Consider the following 24,057-nt stretch of genomic DNA (forward strand, 5'->3'; position numbering starts at 1 on the left):
TGCAATTATTGCAGTTTTTGATTTCAACAAAGAGAGTGAGAGGGCGAGAGAAAAAGCGAGAGCTTTGAGCTTTCGGATCGGCCTTTGTTCGATTATAGCCATATATCCATCGATTTGCCACCACTTTCTATGCTATTGATATTCTTTGGAAGCCGCCGTAACAACAGCCCTTCTGGGGCTTTGTCTGGATTTCCTCAAAAACACCCATTTATTTGTGCCATTCGATAGCGATCATTCATCAGATTCGGAGTTCAGTTCGCTTTCAATTCATCTTTTATACCGCAATTTGTTTCTTGGGATCTTTTTTAGCTTTTTCATTGACATCGGCGAAGACGAAACTCGAGTAACCTGTTTGTTTTTTATTTTTTATTTGTGTTGTGTTGTTTCAGTTGCCTAGCCACTCAATTTACTTAGTTGTTGTTGCTATTTCAGTTTGTTTAACATTCATGGAATAGTTTGTCAGGGTAGTCAATGTACCCAGGTTATTTTTGTTATTTACGCAAAATATGTTTGCTTGTAAATGGTTTTTTTTATTTAAGTTTCATTATATTACTTTTGTTAGTATGTATTTAATTTTTGTTAAATTTTGTATAAAGTGTATTTAAATGTTTTGAAAGCTTTAGGCAAGAATTCAATTTTTAAGATTTGCCCACATAATCATAGCTCTAAATAGTTTTGCTATTCAGTGACTTTCTCTAATTAATTTGTTTTGAATTAGCTTTTTGACAAGAAGAAATTTCGAAGACACAAATCTTTAAAACGTCTTTCATTGTACATTTTTATGACAACCTTTAATATAAAAATTTACCTTTAAATACATAGAATTATTTATTACTGTTAAATGAAATATGCAAATTTTAAACCATTTAAAACGAAATCAAATGATTGATTTAGCAATTTAGCAATTTAAAACCATTGCCAAAATCCATTAGACTTACTTTTAAAACGTAAAAAGTTTACGATTGCCTTACAAAAGGCAATAATCGGAAAAAATAATAAATGCAAATAATATTAAAAAGCCATGGAAACCATCGCACAAATCGAAGCAAAGTTGAAGTCAAACATTTTAGCCGACGTCTTCTTCAATTTCAATTACATTTTCACTTTCATTTTCATGCGGTTTACGGCTTTTCCGACTTCGACCGCAACGCCGACTGCGTCGCTGACGCAGCACGCAATCAGTGCAGTTTATTGTTATTGTTTTTGTAGTTGTTGTTGCTGGCGGCATTGCATGTTGTAACAGCAGCTGAAAAATTATAACAAGAGCAACAATAATTGCAAGAGCAAAAGACAGAAACAACAACGAAACAGGAGTAAATATTCAATTCCGAAATATGGTTTTATGTTTTTGTTGTTTATGATGTTGCATATTCTTTGGGCAAATATTTTATTTATTTTCTTTCTCTGACTATTCGCTTGCCATTGTCTGTCATTGCTGGCTCATCTTTAAATTTAATTATTGTAGTTTGGCATATTACGTATACGCAGTGCGGTTGGTTTTTTGTCCGCATGTATCCACCGTGTCTTGCAATTTTTCAATATCTGCTCATTTTATAATGGCATTTTAATTATTAATTTGGGGGGGGAAGGAAAAAAAGGTACATATCTTCAAACTTGTTTTTCGGTGATGTATCTTTATTTGTTTACCCATCCCCCCCCCAGCATCAGCACATTACGTATACGCACCATGCCTTTGTTGTGTGCAGAACTCTGTTGGACGGTCTTGGCTAACAATCTAATATGCATAAATGAATAATATGCTTAGGAGCAGATGTTTTGGACATTTAAGCCGCGGCCCTGAAACCAGTTTAGCAGCCATGATCTTCAATGGGTTATGTCAGCGAACCTAGAATTCAAATTGGGCTCACTCAAATATTTGTATTTGACATTTGGCCATACTTTATTTCTTTTTGTTCGTCATTAACTCCATTTGCACAGCTGTTTCTTCAGCTCAACGCTTTCGACAGCCAAAAACTCAAGGTGCAAGTTCCCAAACCTCACACATTCATTGCTTTATCATTATAAAACAATGGCCAAAAGATTCGCTCGCCCTTTTCCACAAAGCACACACACAGACGTTGGGCAAATGCAAAAAGTTCAGGTCACAGACATTTTACGTAATCTCCACCTCCACTTGATCGTTGTCTGCAACATGCAGCGGAATTGTCGGTGAAATATTAAGGAAAATGTATTATCTCTTGTGCAAAACGTTCACAGTTGAACTTTGTTATGTCACATTTGGGCCAATTTATGTGTGATCCAGTTTGTTTTTGTTTTTGCCTTCTTTGGCTACAGACAAGCTGGGAAATGGGTGCGCAGCGTTACTCATTCGCCCCGTTCTTTGAGCCAATGTCACTTGGCAGACAGGCTGGCAATAAATGAGGGAAATGGGTTCATTATCAAGCCAAATGAAGAGCTACCGATTCAGGTGCTGACACAGGTTCCCCCGAAAAACCAGCTGTTTGTCTGTGTCTGTCAATCCGGAGATAGGTGCTGGCCAATTGTCAATGTCAATTTAAACGAAAACGAAAACGCTGACGCCCTCCAAAAAATAAAAGATCGAGACAACGAGCTTACAACAGACTCGGGCACAGAGGGTTGTGTCAGCAAATTCATTAAGAAAGCAAAAGCTAAAAGCAGCAACACACAAAAAATTCCCATAAACCGAAACAGACGCTGACTTTATGGTAAAAGCAAAAGCCACAAAAAAGCGGGGGAAAAAAAGTAAAAAAAAAAAATATATGGCCGAGCGGCATAATTATGCGGAAGCTGACAATGCAACTTGCTTTGCTGTCTCCCCGTTTCGGCGGCTTTTTGGCACAATTCCGTTTCCACACTTTTGAGCCAGCTTCTGTTTGAAATTGGTTGACATTTGATGATGCGTATCTTTTTTACTTATCCACATATATTTTTTCCTAAAGCCCGTAATTATATAAAAATATGAACGGGAATTATGCAAGCTTGAATATAAATCAAATAGCCGTTTTGCCATAGCCGTAACCTTGAGCTGGCTCAGATTCAGATTCAGATTTATGCATGGGCACACACATATGGCAAATGATTCGACCCTAATCGACCTTAATTATGCAAATGATAGACTGAATGAAGTTGCCATCTTTTTGGCCTGCGTTCGCTTGCCTCATAACTGTTTATCATCTGATTTGGTGTGTATTGTAAAATATGAATCGAAATATATACAAGATTATTTGCGGTCACGTTTTGGCTTCAGTTTTATTTATGTGCATTCAAATTTCCTGATAACTTGGCTGCAGCTAATGCAATTTACTCGGCTTTCGTTTAACACTCTTCAATGCTCTTAATTCGTGTTTGGCTTTTTGGGTGAAAGTCTTACCTTGAAGGTTGCCAAATTGCACTTTGCTTTGCTGCTTTTTTATGAGTTATTACACCTGTGCACAAGCCATGTGGCCTTTGGCCAAAAGTTGGAATTATGTTTTATGTTTTAACAACGTTTTAAGTGTGTTGTAACGATGTTCTATGTCTGGTCCTCATAAAAAATATTTATTAATTACTGTTTAATTTATTACCTCATTACCAAGACCATAAAATTAAGTTTGTGCTCTAAGTCTTTTAATTGGTAATAAATATATTTGAATATTTTTTTATGTTTCTTACCATTTTTGCTCAGCACCTGCCACCTGAAAATTGCACTTTCTTTGGTCTGAAGATTTGTAGCTTACTCTGACTTACAATTTGAGGAAAAACCATAGGTAAATGTTTTGGGGCATTGCCCTTGGGCTGAGCTACACCCATTTTTGGCAATTGCTTTGCCGAACATTTCATTAGGATTGATGATGATTGATTCGCCGGCGAGACTTTCTTCGACTTTAACTGGGCCACGGCAGATCTTGCGGCATGTTGCATGCAAATTGTGCAAAACTTTTGGGGATATAAAATGTCATGCAATTTGTCGTAAACGCCGCTGAGAAGTTGCAACATGAAATTGCAGCTGCCGTTGTTGCTGTTGCTGCTGTTGTTGCCGTTGTTGCTGTTGGTCAGTTCTGTTTGTTTTCTTGGTTGGTTTGTCAAAAGGTTTGGCCATGTTGTTGCCGGTTTGGATGCGATGGATGCTGTTCGCCTCTTGCCACGCATCGCTGCATCATTATTGACAATTAGCCGCATTCGATGCCGGGCGGATGTGCAACTGCAACAGCAACACAAGCAACACAGGCAACAAGAGGGCCGGACAAGATTGTTTTATAGCTGCTTCGAGGCTGCTTCTTGGCCTTATGCAACAATTAATTACTCAGCCAGCGGGCCAGAAAACTAGGTTTTTCTTTCTACAAAAATAAAAGTAAATATTAATTGAAGCAACAACAAGCGTTAAAGTTGCAACAACCGATGCTTATTGTACTTGTTTTACAAACATAATGCCCATTTGAGCATGACCAAGACAGGTTTGTGGGCAGGGAAAAAATGTTTTTATGTGAGGTAGTAAAACTATTATTTTGGAAATAAATATTTTGCATGCTGCAATTGCGTGCAGCGGTTGGGAAAGGATAGATTTAAGTGTTACGATTGAAGGGTGCTATCAGATTTTGCTAAAATAAGGAAAATAAATTTATTTCCATAAAATATATGGAACACTTATATCTGCTTAGCCCAGATAAAGATACCATGACTTTCTGGCTTAAAGAAATCGTTAACAGTTAAGAGAAGCTGATTAATTGGTGTCCCTTTAAAATGATTAAATTATCTGTAATTATTGTTGATTTGTGCTGATATATTAAAGTACTTTTGTTAAAGAAATACATTTAGTGCTACCCCTGCTTAACTAGAAAAACCATCGTAAATGGCTTTTCATAAAATTTAAGGTATTTCTTATTTTAAACTTATTATTATTTAAATTTTAAGTTATTTCAACCAATTAACCTCTTTTTTTCAAAACTCCTCAGTAATTAATGTTGTCTTCTATTATTTTTTTACAGTTTAAGCATTTTTAAGGATAACCTTAGCACCCTAGGCGACCGCCACAGTAAGATGTCCTCAACGTTGGTCCTTATCACAGCGCTCCTCTTGGCCAGCACAGTATGCCAGGCCCTGCCAGATGTAAGTACTTGCCCGGCTCGAAGGCCAATGGCTGCGATCACGTCCATTCGGAGCCCAAGAACCCATCAATCAATTCAATGCGATTTAAATAACCTTTGGGCACTCACTTAAAGTCAGCTTTTAACGGCTTAAAAAAAACCCAACAACAAGTGGCCGCCAGTCAGCGGTTTCATTGTCATTCGCATTGTGCGTAATTAGCATTTCAAGAAATACAAAAACATTTTTTGTATATTAATTAAATTACAAAACAGAGCGGAGAGTCGTAGAGAGAGTCGTCGACGTTAGAAATAAAACGTTTAAGCATTGGCATTGTGTGATTTGGCCCAGGTTTCTGTTTCTGAGCGCGATTGTATGGGTATTTCTCATTGAAATCCAGCACAGCTTACGTTGGCTTTTGTTTGGTTTTGTTTTGTTTTGTTTTGAAGAAAAAGCTCGGACAGCAAAATTATGGCCAAGGTCAGACGTAAAAAGTTCTTGTAATTATTTCAAGTGAATTTCAGTCTGCCTCCTCCCCCTTTTTAGTTATATTTACTTTTATTGCTACAACTTTTTGCTGTCGTTGGTTAATTGTTAGCCGCCCTCCCCTCTTTCTCTTTCATTGTCACTTATGTTTTGGCTTTGACTGAGGAAAATTTCATGATTAAAGCTAGTCCAAGGTTGTTTTAATTCAGTAACCAGCTTCGCTTTAAATTTCCTGCAGACAGAAATGGTCTCTTATCCAATTTCAACTTGCTGTTAAAATAATAAAGCTACTGCTCTTGTATATGACTTTTTTTCCTACAAATGAAATAGACTTGATATTAAAACTCATTTATATTGAAACTTAGACAGCCGTTGAAATGTCAACTTTGTGAACTCTTTCTCATAAAACATTACAAATAGTATTACAAATATTAATAGGGTTTGTGCTAGGGAACTTATTTTTGCAAATATCATTCAAATAAAGATAGTGAAAGAATAACAAATACTAAGATTTTCAATGTACTACAAATTATTTGTGAAAATTTTTCGATAGTGATGAATAGGCCATGACTTTGCCAGTTCCCAAATATTTAAGGCCCAACCGAGTGCAGATTTCGATTAGAGAATGGTGCGTCTGGAGACAAGAGATGGCAGGATAATTGAAGTGGACATGGCTCTGCTCGGTCGCTCGTTGGTCATTCAGGAGATGTGTCGCCTTGGCCAGGATGCAGAGGACGAAGACTTTGTTGTCCCGCTGCACGGCATTCGCAGCGATGTCCTGCTCAAGATCTTACTGTGGGCCCAATTCCACCAGGGTCACGAAGAGCCCGCCTGGGTGGCCAAAAACGTACCGGTTTCGGCCGTGGATATCGAACTCCAAACATCCGACTGGGACAAAGAGTTCCTACGCGTCGAGATCGAGATTATTTGCGACTTGATGGAGGGCTCCAATTACTTGGACATCCGTTGGCTGTACAAGCTCTGTGCCATGAAACTCGTCTTCCACAGCAGACGAGACCCAGTTTCCCAGATTAGCAAGTTTCTGGACGAGATACCCTCTTTGGCCGAGTTCCAGTCACTCTTCACCGAGCAATAGCACAGTACTTTTAAGATGCATATAAATCGATTGGCCATGACACTTAAAAAATATTTATTTAAATTTTAGATGCTTAACTCTTGACTTGTGGTAATCTTGAAATTAAGAAACATATTTAAGGCTTCAAATAGGTTTTTATTTGATAAATTGAATGAGGCAGGTGCAAGAATAAAAATGTATTAATTTGAAAAAATAGTTTAGATATTATTATAATACGGAGTGCAAATGAACAACGATTTTGGGTTATTTTCTTATATTGTTATAAATTCATTTACTACAGTTTATTGAAAAGTGCATTTAAAAACTAAAGCAAATATCAATATCAAAGATTTTGTAAGCTTTATTTTGATTATTTGTTAGTAATGTCCCATACCTTTAAAGAATTTTGTTAAGCACTTTATATTTTTCCGCAGCTAAATATAAATCAATTGGTTATGACGCTAAAAAAATATTTATTCAAGTTTACGATATTTTAGCCTTTACTTGTAGTAATCTTGAAATTAAGACAAATATTTATGACTTTAAAATGATTTTTAATTTAATTTAGAAATATTTTCTTAACATTTTTTTGTAATCTCTTTGGGAAATTTTAAAACAAAGACCATGATATTTCGGTTTGTTTTTGGAGCAAGTTAGCTTTGGCAGAGACATCGACCCCTTAGCCTTGCGATGGCCGCATAAATGGCGCTGGCATAAAAAATGTGCCCCATAAACGACTTCGTCTCCGTTTTCCACTGCAATTAAAGTTGACACGCTACACCAACAACAACAACAACCGAAACGACAACAACAACCAACAAGAAACAGACTAACAACTTTGACGAGGCCCTTCAAATCCCAGCCGAGCATGAAAAAAAGTGATGTAAAAAACCGACTTGAGACATGCAAAACACCACAAGAATATCGATTCGAATTCGAATGAGTCAGCAGCGTTTGCTGCTTTTGTTTTTATTTTTTTATGTTTTCTTTTTTCTGTTTTATGTGCTGTCAGAAATGCAGAAAAAATATGAGATATCCAAATGTTTGCTGGCCTATCAATTGCCGGCCAAATAAATTAAGCCTTTAATTGTGAAATCCAGAACGGCCTGTGGCACGATTCGTTTTTGTCTTTCCTGGGATCGTTTTCGTTTCTTTTTGGCTACTGATCTACTCCTTTTGCTTTTGTCTACAGTTGCCAGCTCTTTGTCACGGCTCAAGCTTTGGTTTTCCTTTTATTTTAATCATTTTTGAGCGCTTGGGTTCTTGGGTCACGTTCTCCCCGCTGTTTTTCAGTGTGTTTGTGTGTGTGCGTACGGTTATAGGAAAATCGGGGGAATGTCAGCGAATGAGTAATTGCCGGCTGATTAAGATATTATGCAATCGAAAGAATTGCCAAAAAGCTAAGTAAAGAATTTTCCATTAAGAGATTATCAAAGATGGAACTGCAGATATTATGCAGATTCTATTAATGGTTTTTAACTTCCTAGGAATATTTAAAGACTTAATAATAATAATTATATTAACTGTGATATTGACATTGAAGTTGGTATAGCATATTCTTTGCCATTAGCAACCCTATTTACCAAAACAAGCAAATCACCCAAAATTCGCTTTGGATAAGGTGTCGTAACACCCTGAACTTTTCACACTTTGCTAATCACTGGCATAAACACAAAATTCCAAAATGGGAGAAGTTAAAACCTGAAAATTTAACGCCGACAGAAGCGGTTGCTAATTTCCGCCGCTTGTCAGCCGTGGCGACAAGGTCAACACACCCAAGGAAATGGAAGGAAAAATGACGAACGCCGACGAGTTCGCAATTTGGTGAATAGTTAATAACCCGCAACTTGCAACCCAAGCCCAAGTTCCAAAATCTTCAAAATCCGCAACGCCTGTATAGCCGTTCATGGCTTTTGTGAGTGAATAATTTCTTTGTGTTTGACTGACTGCGCGAAAGGTCGAGTGACACTCTTTCGAACGTCTGCCGCTGTTGACTTTGACCGGCTGGAAAGAGAGGAAAACAATTGCGAAACAAACACTGCTGGCCGCTGTTGGCCATAAACAGTGTATTGGCCTCAACCAGAGCCAATTTGAAGCACACTTTTTGCGTTAATATGGCGGCTACACCTTTTACTTTGACTTGACTCTGATTGCACTTGGTAGACACTGCCACCACCACCACCACCGCCATCGAAGTCGAACTCGTCGTCATGCCGGTTATAGCGTTGTACTTGCACACCGGGCGTATGAGTAATCTCGCACAATTTCAGTAATTGCCCGCGCAGCAGCAGCAGCAGCAGCCCAGCTAGCCATACAAATTACGAACAGCGCAAATTTCACAATATCCGTCATTGCACTCGGCGAAAACCGAAAATAAAATCAAACTTAAGCTTGGACAAATAGCTGGGTAAACAGCAACTTAATGGCAACTGCCAACCAATCGAATCGAATGACAACTTTAGCTAGGGCTGGATTTGGTTCGTTGGACTTCTAGATGCAGTTGGTTGGCTTCAGTTTAGTTCTTAATAAACTACATTTTGCTAAGAGTCTTGGGAAATATGATATCATGTACAAGAAATCATTAGTGCTTCCTGGCTGCGAAGAATTATTACTATTTTGTGAGTAATAATAATAATAATAACAGATAATGAATTGCAATGAATTATAAGACTTTTCTGATTAATATTTAAGTGTACTTTAAAAATAATTACAAATAATAAATTGTGAGGAATTAGAATTACAAGACTTTTATGATTATTATTTAAAGAATTAAATGTACTTTAAAAATAATTTGTAAAATCAATTTTTTTTAATAGTGGACAACAACAGAGTCCAAGAAAACAAAAATAATGTTAAATTTAATTACTCAAATTAAACTCATAATTAATCTGGCAGCTTAAAAGCCCTGCTGACTAGCTACAATTAAGTATTCGCAATTGTCTGTTTTGTTGAGGCTGAATTTACCACTTCTTTCAACACCTTTGGAGTTGTAATTTTCGATGCCTATCAATGATTTACATAATGTTCAGCCCATTTTCGGTCTTTAAACTGTTTTCCTGGCTATGCAGCTTTGAACCTTTGGCAGCCCTGGTTCTCTAATCGACGCTGGTGATCTTGTTCATTGGATGCCGCCTTTTTTGCATAATTCGTAATTGCCGATCGTAGCGTTTTTTCTCTCTCTCATTTGTTTTTAATTGCGATTAATTGGCCACAAGGGCCGGAGAGCTAAGTGTTGATTGGTGTTTGGGTGTGGTCACATCGCCGCGGTATTTGCATACAGAGAGGGTAAATGAAACGAGAATAATTGTAATTTGCTGCAGGTGCAAGACTTTCCAAATGTGGCCAGCCAAGTGCCCTATGGCCAGGGATTGCACTCCACTCGACGCGACTCAACTGAAATCAACTACTCGACTCGCCGCAATTGCACTCGAGTGGCAAACTCAACGCCTCATCGAAAGAGTAGCTGCCTGCGTCTGTTTTCCTTTCTCAAGCCTCAGTTTCACTTTCAATGGGGCGAAGACGCCGACGACGACGGCGACGACTACGACGACGATGATGGCAAAAGTTGCTCAATGCGACCCCAACAGCTGGCTCCTGTTGTCTGTGGTCGAAAACACGTTTCAAATGAAAGTAAAAACTCTTTGGCATTGTCCCGTGCGTCTGAGCGAGCGTCTGGTTTTTCTTCTGGCGTTTGTTCACCTGCCAGCTCGCCGCTTGGGTTTCAATTATAAAAGAATCATTAAGCCGGGCTTACGGTTATGCCCGCCAGTGTCATCATCATTCAGCACCTCTGGGTTTTAACTGTAAAAGTGAATCTTGTACTTTTGGCCAAGACGGCTCGCTATCTTGTTTACCTTCGTCTTGCGAGTGCTTTGCTTCTTTTTCGACTGTTTCTTGTCCGGAGCTGTCGTCATTTGCTGTAATTCCATTTCTGACTCATTTTAGGCCATTTTGGGCAAATAAATGCAAGAAATTTGCCTAAATCGCCGACCGCTTGCTGGCAGCAAGTTCGTTGCCTGAGTCTTTTGTTTTTGCGCTCGCGTCTTAGACGTTGTTTAAGGAAATCCTACTCTAGCTTTGACCCTGTAACAGATCTGGTTTTTGTTGCCACCACTGCTGCTGAAGCTGATGCTGATTCCATTGCAAGTGAGATGCAGATTTGGCAGATAAATAAAACGGAAATGCAGAAATGTAAGAACCAAAAAAAATCCCAAGATTGATTGATGTAGAATGTCATTTAGAATGGTATGCCAACTGAGTTTATGAATGAATTTAAACATGTGCCAACTACTTCATTTATAAAAATAAACTCAAGTTGGAATTCCCAAACTCTTTGTGTGTGTGAGCAAACTGAATAGAAGAATACAACTATTTATAAGCACAGATTAAAAGTCCATTAATAACAATATAAAATTAATTTGATTTTAATTGAAATTCGCAATTATGGCCAACACACACAATACATGCGGTTATAAAGAAAAAGTTTACACGCAAGTCGGATAAGCTTGCTATTCGATATTTGTTTCTGCTTCTTGTTCGATTCGATTCGTTTGATTCGGAAGTGCTTAAATATATGTGTGTCTGCACACAATAAATAAATCTATCAAACGCCGCATTGACCCTGACCCAGTTAGCGAAGATACTCAAAACCCAGCCGCGTTTGGCTTTGGCTCTGGCTTAGTCGTTAATCTCCAGATAGCTCTTGAGGGGTCCAATGCAAACACGAGCCGAGCAAACGCCGCCAGTGAGAGCGCCAACAAGGCTTGGCAAACACTCGATTATTGCATTGAATTATTGATCATTTTTCAATTATCCATCTGACAATTGCTACAATTTGTAGCCATTGCCCAGGGCAACTTGTCCATGCGATCGTTTTGATTTCTCTCACCCATTTCCATTTCCATTCCCAATTCCAATTCCAGTTGCACAAACAAATGTCGCCGGAGCAGTTGCAGTCAGTCTTCCACGTGGACACCCATGACGCAGTGCCCCACTATGAGCTTGTCCAGCTGCTGCACCATGAAAACAACCACAACCACCAGCGGCGGCGGCGCAGCATCGGCGAGGGGCCAAAGGTCAACGCCGCCCTGCCGCCCCATCACGTGAAAAAGGATCTCAGCAAGAATGCCTACTACAGCGAGCTGAAGCACGAGGCCATGTCCTCGGGCGGCAACCACCTGTTCGGGCCGGAAGTGAGTGCCATCAAGTCGCACAATGTCTCCTTCAGCGCCTTCGGCCAGCACCTGAACCTCAGTCTGCGCGCCACCCAAGGACTCTTCAAGGGCGCGCCCCACCAGCTGCGCATGTGGACGGTGGGCAGCGAACCCAATGCCACCCACGGCCTTGACCTCCAGGAGATCGTTCACGAAGAGGTGAGTCATGCAATTAAATTAGACTTAATTGGGGAGAAAATGCTAGTCTAATCTAGTGATACATTTTTAAATTTTAGAATTAAAACCGTATTTTATTAATTAAGAATTGCCTACGATGAGATCAGAAATACAAATACTACAAATTCAGAGAAAGAAGATTAGCCTACGATTTAGAAAAGGAAGTACTTAACTAATTATAACAAAGATAAATTAATTCTTCAAGTGGTCCCCCACAAAAAAGTCAAGTTAACTAGTTAATTACCCTAATTATCTCCTTAAATAAAAAACTCTAGACTAGACTTTGCAAAAATTCCTTAAAGCTTTTTAATAATTTCATGAAATATATTATAAAAGTAAAAAAAGCTAAGCTATGTATCAATCTGCCATGTGTTTTGCTAAGGTTGCCAATATTATAATATCAACTAAATCAAAAACAACTCACTGTGTTATTTAATTTTGCAACAATCTTTGCAACATATCTTTTCCAAAACTAAATTTTATTTAATCAACAAAATCCATGTCCCACTTTATCCAAAACAACGTAACCTTTCTTCATTCCCATTTTAGTTTGTGTTACTGAAACTATTTTCAATTTTTATTGGCCCTCGTATGTATGTCATATATTTTCATGCCCTAAATTGGCGTTTTGTTGTACGAATTTCCTTACAAGTCTTTCTTTTACTGCACTTTCATTGGTTACATAATGGGTAGCGTAAAAAAATTACTACTTCGCATTTTGTTGCGTTTTGCCTTTGTACGTTTTCTGATTTGTTGATTCGCCATACTTCCGCTTGAGGTAGGCAGATATTTTGTTTCAGCTTTTATCAACGCTTCGTTTTTGGGCTTTTATATATTGTTTTGTTTGGTTTTGTTTTTATTTTACAACTTTACGCGTAACTTTGTTTTTCTGGCATTTAAAAGTTTGTTACTGCATTTGCTTGTTTACGTATCTAATCAAAATTAATTGGCCACGTGATAAAGAGATTTCCTTTTATTTACTCAAACACTTTTGAGCTCACGTTTAATTACATTTCTTTGTTAAAGCGAGAAAAATAATCACGCCGGCATCGAATTAATCTGGCTTAAAGTCAAGGACGGACGGAAATCAGCTCAACAGATTGACTGCAATATGTAACAGTCTTAAGAGCTTAACCTTTTTTATTTTCTTTACCGTTTTTTATCAGTACAATAATGCCAGTCAATTTTAGATTTCGTGCTTGGATCGAAAATAACAATGGATTAAAAGTATTAATATTTACTTTTTCCACCCACAAGTTCCTATAAAATTCATTTAGTCGAGTTGAGCCATGAACGTGACTTTTTTGTAATTACCAATAAGGTTCACTTTCTTTTGGCGTCGAACGCCTTTTCATGGCCTGTTTGTACATATAATTTAATTTTCCCATTTACCCATTATTCATTTTGTTGTTTTTTTCTGCGGCTGTGGTGGGCGTGCTTCTTTCCTACGAAGTACAATCAATTGATCGCACTTTAAATTACGAGTTTTATATTCGGCGGTTATTACCGTCGCTGGGGGAGGGCGGACTGCAAACACAACATAATTTTGAATGCAAGACACAACACTTCGGAAATGAAAGTGAAATGTCATGTCAGGCGACAGCCGAAAAAGAAATGAAGTCGGCGACGCGAACTCTTATGTCTTTGGACTTTGCCAACTGTGGAGTTTTTTAGCTTCTTGTTTTTGCCTTTTTTGTGATTTATGTGTGATAATTTCAGCTTTAAGCCTGGTACTACGAAATGCGGAAAGATTCGTTTGACTTTTCTTTCATTTCTTAGCGGATTTTGTCGTCACTTTTAATTAAAACCGAAATAAGCTGCAGCGGTGTTTTTGGGCATTTTCTGCGCAAGATTGAGTAACCCACGCAAAGGCATTTTCCCCTTTTGAATCTTGTGACTTGGCAATTATTTTTGTTTTTCGGTTTTTTGGACTCATGCCACAAACAAATGGCCTCAAGATATAGACCACATAACTACAACAATTTCAGTGTTTTCTATGTCGAATTTTTTGATATTTTTTTTTCTTTTGGTAATGGCGGCACTTTGTCAGAGACCTTCTAACAGCAGTCAAACAGTCAAAGGAAACAAAAAATGCCATGAAAAACATTTATTCTAATTTCTGGCATTCTGTATCTTTTTTCTGCTTTATTGTTTGCCAACCGCAAAAGTACCGAAAAATAATTTCCCATTGATATCGAGCCTGAAGAACTGACCCCGATTCGTTATTTATTTTGACTTTTGACAAAAACTATTAAGGCTCAGGGAAAATGTTGCGTTTTTCGCCTTTCGATTGGAAATTAAAATTAAATTATAAAAGTGCAATCACTTTTTGTGTTGCGGTGAAAATTTCTCTGTTCAACTATGAAGGTGGAAACCTCATTTTCACCCCTCTCTCGAACTCTCGAAGCTTTACCTTAATACCAAGGCATTCCAAGGAGTTAAAAGGCAAACACAAGGCGTTGCTCGGCACTCCCACTGCCGCATTCAATCGATGAAGGCGATAGGCTCCACACAAAGGTCAGTGCAGCCGCAAAAGTATCAGAAATAAGGCGAAATGAAAACAAAAGTCGCACAGGTATCTGGCAAAATGGAAACGGCTTAAAAGAGGGGAGCGCTAAATCAAGTAAATGCGATTTTTGCACCAGAAAGTGTAGGCAACAAAAATATTTTGATTATACTGGCAAATAAAAAATAATTAAGAAAAATAAATGCTGAAAACATCATAGACTAACTACTAAAAAAAATAAATTTACATATTTGTAGTTAAATTTATGTAATGTTCTTACTATAACCCTTACAATCAATTAATATTTAAACTGGCCATTTATTTTGTAACATGTATTTAAAGTAAAGTTTGTTTTTTTTGGCTTAAATTCCCTGTTGGCTGGAGTAATAAAACAGAAGGCAACTGATCCGGGTTTTCACGAAGTACCCAAGGTACCTACTTCGATAGCAATCTGCAGACAGTAGTGGACTATGACCAATTGCTCGTGGATCATGACTGTGGCGAGAAGAACAATCCCCTTCGGCTGAGGCTTGGCCACCTGCCCGATCGGGACATTGGGGTTCGAGCATTACCATAAAATCGAGCCACAAACGAAAGACTTAGGCAACGAACTCGGGCATTAAGCGTGCATTAGTGATTCCATCCTCCCCCCACCAAACTGCATTCAATATCGCACGCCAACCAGTCGAAGTGAAACTGAAAGCAAAATAATTAAGTTTTCAAAATGCATTTTTGATGGGTGCTAACGCGCAGTGCATAATTAAAGAAATAGTGTGTGTATGTGTGTGTGTGTGAGTGTAAAAGCCTTTGCTGCATGCCACACATTTGCCGCCGCCGCCGCTGCACTCGTTTCACAAGACGCAAAATTGTATCTTGTCATTGCAAAACGATTCCAACTTGTTGTCGACGGCGGAGAAGCATGATTAATGAGCTGGCCGATTTGGCAGCTGAATGAATTCGAAATTAGCTCACTGTGTCCCACTCTCTCTTTCTCTCTCTATCTATTTTTTAAAAGCGCGGGCGATGCATGTTGCGATTCCGCAAAAAATGAAAAACTGAAAAACTGAAAAAACAGAAGAAAAAACGATGAGGGGTGGCAGGAAAACGTTGCGGCTTAGAAAGCAGTTCGGGCTGCATTTCCCTGGCTACCCGCCATCTCCCTCCCACTGGCGCGTTTTTTGTGCGGCTGCAATCGGTTGCATAAGGCGGCAAAAGTTGTTGCCACGGCCTGACAGTTTCTGTGGTTGTTGTTATGCTCATGTTGCAGTTATTGTTAACGCCGAGCGGCTTGTTGCTTTGTAGCCAGCCAACAAGTTGGCTTGTTCGTTCCCTTTTTGCAGCCATTAGGGCAAAACCAAAAAAAAAACGAGGAACTGACTTGCTGACTTATCACCGGAATCAATGAAGTTATCCAAGTGCCTGAAATCGGTGCGGGCAAAGATCGCAGTTCCTACAACAACTCAATGGGTCACATAATTGGCCGAATAATAGACAAATAATGGCCAGCACCAGCCTTGGCATTGTCTTCAAGCCAAACAACAAATCCAGTTCGACTCGACTCACATACAATGCATAATGGTGCGTAATAAACAAGCTAACTGCCAAAGCAAATCAGCCGACACACACACACACACACATGCACACGCATGGATAAATCCGAAGTTATTATTATGCGCAGCTCGAATGCGGCCAATGCGGCGTATGCGTAACGACGCCAAACAAATCAGCGAGCAAACAAACCAACAAATGGAACGAACCAACAAAAAGCGACGCCCACACGTCGTCTAATGCGTTAATTGTCGGTTAACTTGGCTAAATGGCTCGTGGATTTACGCTGCGTACTCACTGAAAGCGTGTGGGATATACAGTACAGACTTTCCATCGAACAATGGCAAATTATCGTCTTTGGGCCGGGCTAAGGGCCTGAGACTAATGCTTTAACCTTCTTCTCGCTTCGGCACCAGCGAAAAAAACAGAAAGAGTTCAGAGGCTAATTTTCACTTTGCCAAGTTCGTCGCTCCGGGTCATTTGTGTCTTTCTTCTTTCAACTTTTCGGCTTAATTTGCATAACAAAATTGCCAAAGAAAGAGCCAAAGAAAATGGGCTTCAAAGATTTAGCCAGGAAGTTGTTAAGTCTTGGGGCTTTTACTTTCATTTCCAACTATTTAGGTGGCCGAGTGCTGATATGAAGCACTGAAAGGGTTTGGTTTTGATGGGAAGGGCTATTTAGCTTTATTTTTTGTATAGATACTTTGTCTATTAAAGAGTATTCATGTCTATAAAACTCTCAAAATATTCTTCCGCCCACACACTTTACAATAAGAGAAAGAAAAGTCCGTCCTTTCTCCCGCCTTTCTCTCGTCAAACAAAAAAGTGTTTTAGACAGAGTTAGGAATTAAATTATTGGCAAAACAAAAATAAAAGCAATACCCTTGGGTCTGAAATTCGCCTCTTACGTAAGACAAAAGCTGCAGCCAAACAAAAAGATACAAAACATTCCGGTCAGAGCCTAATCGCCGCAAAGAGATCTGCATAATGTCTTGTAGCCATTTGTAATTAAAAAATTTACGGCGCCATAAATAAAAAAAAAATATATATATATGGTTCGGTTCAATGGAAATGGAAATGAAAAAGTCGAAGAAAAAAAATGCGCGACAGCTAACAATTTACAATTTGCAAGTCAACTAATTAAAAGTGCGCCAGCGAGAGAGAACAAAATAAGTCAAAATGAGAACAACAATTGTCAATTGGTCCATGCAAAGTGGAGTCAAGAGCAAACGGAGCAGTGCCGTAAGTGGCCAACTGACAGTTCATAAATACTATATGGCCAAAACACTTGGCCAGGCTCCAAGCGTTGACAACTCGAGCTGGATTCGGAGTCGGATTTGGATTTGGATTCGGCTTCGGACTTGGATTCATGGCAGCCAAAATACAAAATCCGAAATACGTGTGGTGGCGTGGGGGTCGCCACTTGCCACTTGTTGCTTTGAACTTATTTTTCCACAAGGTCGCCGTGTCCAACTAGCGCTATACAACAACGAACCAGCGACAACGACAGCAACAACGAATTAAGCCATAAATGCCTGCTGCACATGAAAAATTTTAGTGTGTTGTTGCTGTTGCGTGTCCGCACGCTTGGCGGTCACTTAGCCAACCTAACCGATGCCCCGCCCAATTCTGGACAGCTCAGTAATTCGATCAGTGCGATAAATAATTACCCGGTTCTAAAACAAATCTGGGAAGCAGTCACATGTATTTAATCATAATTTTCAAGGAAAATAGATATTGGGTAGCCCATTCACGAAGGATATGAAAAAAAAATTTTTAAATATACATTACCTTTTCAAATAATTATTAACAATGTAAGTTGGTTACTAGTAACCAGCTTTAATAGAAAAAAATTAAACTTAATAGATTCGCATTTTAAAAGTAATAACATAACATAAACGATATTGTAATTGTTTTCCTTAAGACTTTTAACTAAAAAAGAAATTAAAGAATATAGTAAAGCAAATTAATTAATATATTAAAAATATTTAACAAAAGAAATGGGAAAGTTTTGTTAGATAAAAAAAAAATTTTCATAAGAGCAATATGTGTGGCTTAATGTATTGGGTTTTTATCATTGAAAGCATTTTGTTTAGAATTAAATTTATAACCCCAAATCTTGTTAATGCTTTTAAAATAGTACATAACTAATGTGTTCCCTGAACTTGGTTCTTTTACGACCAATTAAATTCATAGTTTTTAATAAGACCACGTTCATGTATCATGCCCGGACAGCTCTCATCATGCCAAAAGGCCAGTGGCTCTGACTCTAATTTTCAGTTGCATTTTGGCACCTGACTTACTCTGATGCATACGAGTACATATACGGCCTGCCATTTATTGCTCCGATCAAGCGTACTGCGATTAGTAACTGTATATTTGGACGCGGGCAGTTATGATTTATGCTTGTAATTTGATAGAGTGCCGGCACGACAAGTTTTTGAGGTTCGGACGCGGTCCAATGCCAAATGCTATGCCTGATGTCAAGTGTCAGATTACATTTATTTCGATATTTATTACAGAACTCAATTCATTTGATTCGAATCAAATCGAATTGAATAGAATTGAATGGTCAGGCTACGCAGCGGCAATTAATTTAATTAGTTTGACCATAGCGGGACTAAAGATAAGCCGTTGAAAATTAAAATTTATGCTAATTCGAGACTAATATCCCCGGGGTATTTGCTCGGCGGCTGCCTTGAAATGCGAGCACAAGAAAACTCCGAAACGAATGTCTATGTCACAGGATTGAAAAACTAACTAACGAAAAGAAAAACCAAAAATCGAAATCGAAACTAGAGCAGTTGGCCAAATGTCAGAAGCTTAAGCTTTAAGCCTGGCCAGCAGCACTATTTTCATGGTCAGTCTAAAGTCTGCCGCGGCACACACGGCGTATGAGTGACGTGCATGCTGAGGCGTCACATTTGCCGGCCACGAGCATAAATCAAAGCTCAGTTTACCGCTACAGCCAGCCAGCCAGCGACTTCGTCTCCGACTACCCCACGCTCCTCACTAAGTGCCCAAGTAGTCCTCCCAACGATCCCCCGACCAAGTTGCATTTAATTAAATTTACCCACTAACCACGCGTTTTGTCTTGGTCAACTCAGCTGCAGTGGCCACAAAACATACATTTGTTATACCATTCGGTGCCCAATAAAAAAACAAAACGAAAATTGCTTCAAATTTAAGCTATGACCAGCTGCGGCTGCAAACCCATGTGTTTGTTTTACATCGCGCGGAATGTGCGGAATTTAGACCCGTAAAAATGTAAAATGGATATTTAATTGCATTTTTAAACAAATTATATTTTATCACCGCAGAGCTGTCTTACATTTATTAGAGCTACTGGTATCCAATGTTATGACTTTAAGTTTAATTAATAAAAAATAAATCATGGTTGTTTGGCCTGCACATATGTTTCTATGTATATTTCACTAATTTTAATAGTTTAATTAAAAGAAAATAAATCATGACTATTTGGAGCTTATACTTGTGTCTACAAGAGTATTACTATTATTTCATGATTTATTTATACCAATTCTCAACAAAAACTATTCTTAATATTCTTGTCAGCTTAAGGTTTTTTGTTTTATTGCTTTTAAATTGTTTGATAACTAGAAATCTTTGCCAATTAAATGGCAAAAACTTAGTATTTCTTATTGTTTATTATAATTAAACTAATTTTATAACTATTTTTGCAGCACCACAAAAACGATGTTGGAGAAGTCTTTCAAGATGAGAAGAACATGGCTGCCATTTTGATGCGACGCCACATGGAAACGGGCGACCTGATAATGGTAAGTGCTTTAAGATCAATAGCCCCGCCCCCAACACCCGCCTACGCCCACCTTGCAAGGTCACCGCGTTGTAGTGCAATCAATGACGTGCCCCAAGAATTTCAATTAGCGCAAACCATTAATGCTTGTTCTTGGCGTTGTTCGGTTACCGTTTCTGTTTCTGTTCTTGTTTCTGTTCTATGGTTATTTTTTTTGTTATGACAGACGGCCATTGTTATGGTCAGTTTCGGAGTTGGACATGCCGGCCATGTTAACTGCTGGCTCCGACTGTCGCACATTTCAATTTGTGTGTCTGTGCGCCGGGCATTACAATTAAACGCCCGTTGATCGGATATTCAGAACGATGGCGGATAATTTGCGGATTTAGACAATTTCTGCTGATTAAGCATTAATTTATCGCCGCAAAAGCGTTCGGGCCAATTGGCAGCTGTAAATGTAAATGGCCGAGGCAAAAAGCTATAGAAAAATTCAGGGTCGACTAATTGATACCTGCTGTTTTCTCTGAGGTACTTTTAGGACTTTTGATAGTTTGTATAATTATCAAGCAGTTCTAAAGTGCCAAAAAATAGTTTGTCATGCCTTGTAGTTTTTGTATTTTGTATGACAGCTCTATATACCCTCTTAGTAATACATTAGCCACTCTTTTTGTCGCTGACCACCTTGGACCAATTTGACAGGAGTGAAAATTGTGCTGGCGTATGGGCGATAATGCCAAGATAGATTGCAAAAGGCCATAAATGTCCATGTTCTTAGAACAAATACAATCGTTTAGGTATTGAGATATGCTTGAAAACAGCACAGATAACTTGAGGCCATGGCAAATGGCGAATAATACTTTTAAACGCTGACTTTAGCTCAACTCTTTTCGATCATTTAATCAGCAAACAGTATTTTACCCCACCCCGATGCAATTAACATGGCATTTCCTTACCGCCAATTATCAAGGTTGCCATAACTCTCGGTATTATGTGCCATTTCTGTTTATGCTTTAATTTAATATCCAATTTTTATACTGCCGAGGCTTTTAGCTAGCATCAGATAAATTCTGATGACGTTTAATTTAAAGACAATTGGCAATTAACATAAACATTACCCGAGCGGAAATGAAACTCAATATGCAGGAACAAGTTTTGGCATGGAGGAAGTCCGCCTTAATTGCCGGCCATTGTGTGTGAGATCTTTTCTCTTTGATGGCGGGTGGAAATTGAGATCAGGCTGGTCTCATGGGAACAAGAACGAACCTTTTGAGCTTTGCCTGCATGGAGAATTGCACAACCAAATGTCACAATTCAAGCAAATTAATAATCAACAAAGCCAAACGCAAACGCAAAGGCAAACAAATAAGCGGCGGAATCGGCAAAATGGCCAACAAATATTGGCAGACAATAAGGTCAATAAACAACCGTCAGAGACAAAAAAAAAGTCTTGGGGCCTCAACTTTGCCTCTCCGCTTCACTCGGGGTCTTTATTTTTGGCAATTTTTTGAGCTTCTCGGACGTCTGCTTGGGATTTAATTTGTTAAACAAAAGTTGGATAGGAAAAAATGTATTTTTGATAATAATTACAGACAGCCAATAAAAGGTCAAACAGCAATGTCTGGCCCGGTCCGACTTGACCGACTTGTTATGGCCAAGTGCGCCGTCGCTGCAGCGACCGACAAACAGAAAAATTCATAAATAATATGTAGAAAATAGCCAGCCAGCCAGCACACACATGTGAGCATGAAAAATATTTGCTGCCTGACATTTCGAGGCGCATAAGCCGGCGAAAAGTTTCGCAATTGGCCAAAAGACGCAGCTGTGCTGGCCAAATCCAATGGGTCTTCCGGCTTCGGTTTTGACCTTAAACGGACGGGCTGCCAAGCCGCTGCCAGCTTGTAATTAACAAGAAGTCGAAGATGGCTAAGGCAGCGACAGTTGCGTAAGACTTCTGGCCGCGTTGATCGGTTCGCAATTCAAACAATGCCGACAAATTGAGAATGAAGCTGGCACCTCCTCCTCCGCCACAGCCGCATTTTTGGCCGTTTAATTAGTTTTCCAACATAAAAATGTGCGTCTTACTTGAAATAATTGCTACCTCTGACAACACTTAAAGGAAATATTTCAAATATTTAGCCGGCTGTTAAAAACCAAATAGATCAAAGAATTACCCCGTAAACTTAAATTTAAATTATGGGCCTTACAAATGGCTTGCAATTTAATTCCCAAAAACACTTTACGGGGTATTTATGATCTCCCATAAAAATGTTCACCTGTTTTCCACAAATCTTTTGCCGATCCACTGTACGAAAGACTTAAGACACGAACTGCTTTTAGTCCATTGCAAAACATTTTCAAAGGAAACTTCGTACCCACGTTGTTTTTGTCGGTGATTTAATTTAATTACAGCTTACTTAAGAGCAGTCTTACACGCACTATTCGATCAGATATTCCAACTTTTGTTGTTTTGCTCTTACAATGACTTGATCGTGGTCCAACAAATTATTTCTTTAAAAAAGTCTGCAGCCTTTGAATAAACTTCATTAGTGAGTTTGGATTTTAAAGGTTCTTCACGAACTGCGATCAAAACGATTCCCACAATTCGCTGCCATACTTGAAAACGATGCATCCCATAGCCAATGTTATTCATCATCACAGTCTATGTGGGAAACGAAACCCAAAACCGAATTTGATTTAATGTGTACATGTCAGAAGTTGAAGGTCGCCCCAAATGCCCATAGACGACCTGGACTTGGACTTGAGCATCCACTTGAGTGCGGTGTCCATTATGTGAGCCACCCACTGCCAGTGGCGAAAATGTATCCAATTTTGACCCAATCAATGTTGACATTGACTCGTAATCTCACACAGCGAAGCATTTACATGCGAATATTAATTTCACGGCCAATTACTCTCGGTATCCGAGTCTTTTCCAAATGCTTTGTTTGCCTTGCCAATAGTTCCAAAAATTGATGACATCCATTTTGGAGATGGCTAATTGTTTAGGCCAATTACATTCGCCTTCCCTTCTGGAACTTTATCAAAACGAAACGAGCTCAAGGGAACCAGACAAGTCAAACAAATTGTAATAATAACTCTGGCTTTTTGTCTTACATTTTTTTTTGTGCCTTTAACGTCTACGGTCATTTGTTTATGCACTTGAATAAATATTGGGGGAGGGGTGGTTTGGTAAGCAGGCTTGATTAATGCTAATTGCGGCCAACGTCAGTCAAATCCAAAAAAAAGACGATGCGTGCGGCCGCTGATGAATTGGATGCAGGTGATGTGTGCTTTCGAAGCCTGAGTCTCGACTGCTAATTACCCGCTGCTCTGAAAAGTTTGGCCCTGAAAACAAATCCACGAAAGTCATGACATGCATTTCAGCCACCTTTCATGTCGGAAGAGTGGCTTATGTAACCGCAATTATGCAGCACTCGTGATATGCATCTCTCTATTAATGAGTTTTCAAAAACCTTTCGGATAAGGTGCGCAGTCAGGTAAAAGTAACAAATTGGAATAATTTGAGAGGCATTTATAGATCTCACTAACTGTTTTTATTCCAAAAATTACTTGAAATTAAGTATTTTGTTTATAATATTGGTAGAATTTTCATTGCGTAAAATATCCTCTATCACTTCAAAAAGTAAAAGCATCTTAAGCTAGCTCAACCAAATTTGTTTGAATGGATTGGTTAAGTGAAGTCTGCGAATCTCTTTCATTTTTTTAAAAACTTTAAGTCAATTATATTTTAGATAGGTTTGTTTTTAAATATATAAGAACATTTGTTCAAAAATCTAATTACCAAGGAAAACTGAGTTCGTGCCTTAAGTCTTTTATTTATCAAAAATCAGAATATGCTAAACTATAAATTATTATTTAATGTAATATTACTCTATAAATTTATATAGATTGTGATGAACTTTTTAACAGCACTTCAAATAAATTTAGATTTCTAAAAGCACCTTTAAGCCATATTTTTAGTACCGATGTAAAATGGTTTCTCAATTTTGTAATAATAATAATAAATAGACATTTTCTTGGATTCTAACCCCTATTGAACTCTATCAGTCACACCCTAGCAGCTAATGCGGTTTGCCCTTTTTTCGAGCCGCTTGACATTTGACAGCATTGGAAATATCAATATGTGCATTGCCATTCGAACAAACAGAAATCTTTAAACGGCCGTGCAACAACAATGGAAACAACAAGCAGAATTATTAGGTAGCACAGGCGA

General features: G+C 38.6%; 2 protein-coding genes across 6 annotated transcripts in view; both read left to right on the forward strand.

Moving 5' to 3' along the window:
• LOC108141372 (venom metalloproteinase 3) overlaps positions 1 to 24,057 on the forward strand; it is a 49,752-nt gene that overhangs the window by 2,014 nt on the left and 23,681 nt on the right. For all 5 annotated transcript variants that reach the window (XM_017264705.2, XM_017264703.2, XM_041707663.1 and 2 more), the window contains exons 2-4: positions 4,947 to 5,067; positions 11,527 to 11,976; positions 19,750 to 19,845. In XM_017264705.2, the coding sequence (XP_017120194.1) occupies positions 4,999 to 5,067; positions 11,527 to 11,976; positions 19,750 to 19,845 (615 nt within the window). In that variant the 5' untranslated portion in view covers positions 4,947 to 4,998. The remainder of the gene's footprint in view (positions 1 to 4,946; positions 5,068 to 11,526; positions 11,977 to 19,749; positions 19,846 to 24,057) is intronic.
• On the forward strand, positions 5,077 to 9,309 carry LOC108141373 (S-phase kinase-associated protein 1). Its single transcript, XM_017264709.2, has one exon. The coding sequence runs from the start codon at positions 6,155 to 6,157 to the stop codon at positions 6,623 to 6,625; it is 471 nt and encodes a 156-aa protein (XP_017120198.1). The 5' UTR covers positions 5,077 to 6,154; the 3' UTR covers positions 6,626 to 9,309.

This window comes from Drosophila elegans, unplaced genomic scaffold (assembly GCF_018152505.1).
Source record: "Drosophila elegans isolate 14027-0461.03 unplaced genomic scaffold, ASM1815250v1 contig_183, whole genome shotgun sequence".
NCBI lineage: Eukaryota > Metazoa > Arthropoda > Insecta > Diptera > Drosophilidae > Drosophila > Drosophila elegans.

Bases quoted from the DNA above. Each gene is read 5' to 3' on its own strand.
- LOC108141373 (XM_017264709.2), top strand. From the start codon at position 6,155: ATGGTGCGTCTGGAGACAAGAGATGGCAGGATAATTGAAGTGGACATG.